Source organism: Alosa sapidissima, chromosome 9 (assembly GCF_018492685.1).
Source record: "Alosa sapidissima isolate fAloSap1 chromosome 9, fAloSap1.pri, whole genome shotgun sequence".
NCBI lineage: Eukaryota > Metazoa > Chordata > Actinopteri > Clupeiformes > Clupeidae > Alosa > Alosa sapidissima.
In genome coordinates this window covers 22,388,820-22,393,819 of record NC_055965.1, presented here as the reverse complement: position 1 = coordinate 22,393,819, position 5,000 = coordinate 22,388,820, and the positions used below count along the sequence as shown (strand labels likewise).

Here is a 5,000-nt window from a genome sequence, read left to right as displayed (position 1 = left end):
TGCTAGTAGGAGTGGTAGTAGTAGTAGTAGTAGTAGAATTAGTGGTAGTGCTAGTAGGAGTGGTAGTAGTAGTAGTAGTAGTAGTAGTAGAATTAGTGGTAGTGCTAGTAGGAGTGGTAGTAGTAGTAGTAGTAGTAGAATTAGTGGTAGTGCTAGTAGGAGTGGTAGTAGTAGTAGTAGTAGTAGAATTAGTGGTAGTGCTAGTAGGAGTGGTAGTAGTAGTAGTAGTAGTAGTAGTAGAATTAGTGGTAGTGCTAGTAGGAGTGGTAGTAGTAGTAGTAGTAGTAGAATTAGTGGTAGTGCTAGTAGGAGTGGTAGTGCTAGTAGGAGTGGTAGTGCTAGTAGTAGTAGAATTAGTGGTAGTGCTAGTAGGAGTGGTAGTAGTAGTAGTTAGTGATGGGGACGAGACCGCCTATGCCGAGTCCGAGTCAAGACCGAGTCTTTGAAGGGTCGAGACCGAGTCGAGACCGAGTCTGTTGGTTTTCAAATACAGTCGAGTCCGAGTCAAGACCGAGTCTTTGAGGAAGCAAGTCCGAGTCGAGACCGAGTCCTTTAGGAGTCGAGACCGAGTCGAGACCAAGACTATAAAAAATGTTCAGTTTTAATATTCATAATTTAATATCACTCCAGTTAATAATCAACAGTTAGGCCTACAGACTAAGCTAGATTGGGAATTGTTTAGAGGAGCAGTTTTAACGTCCTAATATGGACTATGCTGACCTACAGACACTCACCGGCAGCAGAGCCATAGAAATAAATAAACGGCTCTGACGGCAGTATCTTTGCATTGCACCATGGGATGTCATTTTTAAATAATGCCGGTCAACATTGCATTTTATTATTATTGTTGTTATGTGTTGTCTGTTTTTTTATATGAACATAAAAAATGCGTTGGTCTCGAGGACTCGGTCTGAAATTACGAGTCCTTCTCCTCCCACTGTGGTCCGAGACCGAGTCAAGACCGAGTCTTTGAAGGAACGAGTCCGAGACGAGACCGAGAAAGCAGAAATTGGTCTCGAGACCGGACTCGAGTCCGAGACCGGACTCGAGTACTACATCACTAGTAGTAGTAGTATAATTAGTGGTACTGCTAGTAGGAGTGGTAGTAGTAGTAGTAGTAGTAGTAGTAGTAGTAGTAGTAGTGGTAGTGCTAGTAGTAGTAGAATTAGTGGTAGTGCTAGTAAGAGTGGTAGTGCTAGTAGTAGTAGCAGTAGTAGTAGTAGTAGTAGTGGTAGTGCTAGTAGTAGTAGAATTAGTGGTAGTGCTAGTAGGAGTGGTAGTAGTAGTAGTAGTAGTATAATTAGTGGTACTGCTAGTAGGAGTGATAGTAGTAGTAGTAGTAGTAGTAGTAGAATTAGTGGTAGTGCTAGTAGGAGTGGTAGTGCTAGTAGTAGTAGAATTAGTGGTAGTGCTAGTAGGAGTGGTAGTAGTAGTAGTAGTAGTGGTAGTAGAATTAGTGGTAGTGCTAGTAGGAGTGGTAGTAGTAGTAGTAGTAGTGGTAGTAGAATTAGTGGTAGTGCTAGTAGTAGTAGTAGTAGTAGTAGTGGTAGTAGAATTAGTGGTAGTGCTAGTAGGAGTGGTAGTAGTAGTAGTAGTAGTGGTAGTAGAATTAGTGGTAGTGCTAGTAGGAGTGGTAGTAGTAGTAGTAGTGGTAGTAGAATTAGTGGTAGTGCTAGTAGGAGTGGTAGTAGTAGTAGTAGTAGTAGTAGAATTAGTGGTAGTGCTAGTAGGAGTGGTAGTAGTAGTAGTAGTAGTAGTAGTAGTAGTAGTGGTAGTGCTAGTAGGAGTGGTAGTGCTAGTAGTAGTAGAATTAGTGGTAGTGCTAGTAGGAGTGGTAGTAGTAGTAGTAGTAGTAGAATTAGTGGTAGTGCTAGTAGGAGTGGTAGTAGTAGTAGTAGTAGTAGAATTAGTGGTAGTGCTAGTAGGAGTGGTAGTAGTAGTAGTAGTAGTGGTAGTAGAATTAGTGGTAGTGCTAGTAGGAGTGGTAGTAGTAGTAGTAGTAGTGGTAGTAGAATTAGTGGTAGTGCTAGTAGGAGTGGTAGTAGTAGTAGTAGTAGTAGTAGAATTAGTGGTAGTGCTAGTAGGAGTGGTAGTAGTAGTAGTAGTAGTAGTAGTAGAATTAGTGGTAGTGCTAGTAGGAGTGGTAGTAGAATTAGTGGTAGTGCTAGTAGGAGTGGTAGTGCTAGTAGGAGTGGTAGTAGTAGTAGTAGTAGTAGAATTAGTGGTAGTGCTAGTAGGAGTGGTAGTAGTAGTAGTAGTAGTAGTAGTGGTAGTAGAATTAGTGGTAGTGCTAGTAGGAGTGGTAGTAGTAGTAGTAGTAGTAGTAGTGGTAGTAGAATTAGTGGTAGTGATAGTAGGAGTAGTAGTAGTAGTAGTAGTAGTAGTAGTGGTAGTAGAATTAGTGGTAGTGCTAGTAGGAGTGGTAGTGCTAGTAGGAGTGGTAGTAGTAGTAGTAGTAGAATTAGTGGTAGTGCTAGTAGGAGTGGTAGTAGTAGTAGTAGTAGAATTAGTGGTAGTGCTAGTAGGAGTGGTAGTAGTAGTAGTAGTAGTGGTAGTAGAATTAGTGGTAGTGCTAGTAGGAGTGGTAGTAGTAGTAGTAGTAGTGGTAGTAGAATTAGTGGTAGTGCTAGTAGGAGTGGTAGTAGTAGTAGTAGTGGTAGTGCTAGTAGGAGTGGTAGTGCTAGTAGTAGTAGAATTAGTGGTAGTGCTAGTAGGAGTGGTAGTAGTAGTAGTAGTAGTAGTAGTGGTAGTGCTAGTAGGAGTGGTAGTAGTAGTAGTAGTAGTAGAATTAGTGGTAGTGCTAGTAGGAGTGGTAGTGCTAGTAGTAGTAGCAGTAGTAGTAGTAGTAGTAGTGGTAGTGCTAGTAGTAGTAGAATTAGTGGTAGTGCTAGTAGGAGTGGTAGTAGTAGTAGTAGTAGTAGAATTAGTGGTAGTGCTAGTAGGAGTGGTAGTAGTAGTAGTAGTAGTAGTAGTAGAATTAGTGGTAGTGCTAGTAGGAGTGGTAGTAGTAGTAGTAGTAGTAGAATTAGTGGTAGTGCTAGTAGGAGTGGTAGTAGTAGTAGTAGTAGTAGAATTAGTGGTAGTGATAGTAGGAGTGGTAGTAGTAGTAGTAGTAGTAGAATTAGTGGTAGTGCTAGTAGGAGTGGTAGTAGTAGTAGTAGTAGTAGAATTAGTGGTAGTGATAGTAGGAGTGGTAGTAGTAGTAGTAGTAGTAGAATTAGTGGTACTGCTAGTAGGAGTGGTAGTAGTAGTAGTAGTAGTAGTAGTGGTAGTAGAATTAGTGGTAGTGCTAGTAGGAGTGGTAGTAGTAGTAGTAGTAGAATTAGTGGTAGTGATAGTAGGAGTGGTAGTAGTAGTAGTAGTAGTAGTAGAATTAGTGGTAGTGCTAGTAGGAGTGGTAGTAGTAGTAGTAGTAGTGGTAGTAGAATTAGTGGTAGTGCTAGTAGGAGTGGTAGTAGTAGTAGTAGTAGTGGTAGTAGAATTAGTGGTAGTGCTAGTAGTAGTAGTAGTAGTAGTAGTAGTAGTGGTAGTGCTAGTAGTAGTGGTAGAAGGAGCTGTGTGCCTTTATTTCTTCTGCTGATTTGAGTTTACTGCGTACTGCAGCATTGTCCCTAATGCCTTTCATTTCAAATTCAATTAGATCAGATTGAATTGTGCCAAGCTACAAATGGCACACACACACACACACACACACACACACACACACACACACACACACACACACACACACACACACACACACACGGCAGGCCTCGTTCTCAAAGACATTTGATCTGATCTTGCTGTGGCAAACCGTTTCTATTCACTCTGTACAATTGCCGTATGCTGTCTCTGTCTCTCTCCCTCTCTTTCTCTCTCCGTCTCTCTTTCTCTACCTCTCTCTCTCTTTCTGTCTTTCTCTCTCCCCCTCTTAGCAAACTTTCATATCCGCAGCGCTCCACGTTGTCTCATCTCCTCCCGTGAATGTCTGATTGTCTCGACTAGGGTCATTGTCTCATCTCACTTTATCTCACGCACTTTTTCCTTGCCGATTCTCGATTTCAATTTTAAAGGATTTTTTGACATGACCAAAACATGTGTTGTCAAAGCATACAGAAATAAATATTGATAGATGCATTAATTAATGGCAATAATATTATTACTGATTTTACTAGTAATTATTACTATTTTTATATAAGAATATAATGAACATAAATAAAACAAAATATTGTTTAAATAAAAAATGTCATAACAATTATTTAAAAATAAAAGTAAATTAATTCACTCTGGATTCCTAGGACCTAGGTTCTCTCTCTCCCTTTGGGGTCCATCTATGGTGCATTCTCTCATCGTAATGGGGTCTAAGACTCCATCCTCATCTATGGTGCATTCTCTCATCGTAATGGGGTCCGGGTCTCGTCACTTCCAGGCAGAAGAAGTTATTTGTCAAATAAAAATGCAAAAATGCAAAGAATATGAATCATTCTGAGCTTAACTGTGTCTGTACACTATGCATGTGTATGGATTTAAAACATATCCGTATCTCTCCTCTCTCTCTCTCTCTCTCTCTCTCTCTCTCTCCTCTCTCTCTCTCTCTCTGTCTCTTTCTCTCCTCTCCGTAGGTGAACCCCTACACGCTGCGCTTCGAGGGGACGTGGCAGACCACGTTCGAGAAGCGCCTGGCGTCCGATGCCTTCGTGGCGTGTGGGATCCTGTACGCGGTGCGCTCGGTCTACCAGGACGACGACAGTGAGGCGGGCGGCGACCTCATCCTGTACGCGTACGACACGCGGCGTAACCGGGCCGACCCCGTGCACATCCCCTTCCCCAACCCCTACCAGCACGTGTCGTCCGTCAGCTACAACCCGCGCGACAACCAGCTCTACGTGTGGAACAACTACCATGTGCTACGCTACCCGCTCGAGTTCGCCCCGCCACAGCCCACCACCGGTAAGACTGTGTGTGTGTGTGTGTTTATATATGTGTGTGTTTATATGTGTGTGTATATATATATGTGTGTG

At 42.2% G+C, this 5,000-nt stretch overlaps 1 protein-coding gene across 1 annotated transcript in view; it reads left to right on the top strand.

Annotated features, from left to right (window-relative positions):
* The window catches only part of LOC121718104 (adhesion G protein-coupled receptor L1-like), an 87,700-nt gene that overhangs the window by 47,961 nt on the left and 34,739 nt on the right, over nt 1-5,000 (top strand). Inside the window, 1 exon segment of the mRNA XM_042102965.1 lies at nt 4,602-4,929. Within this exon segment, the coding sequence (XP_041958899.1) occupies nt 4,602-4,929 (328 nt within the window).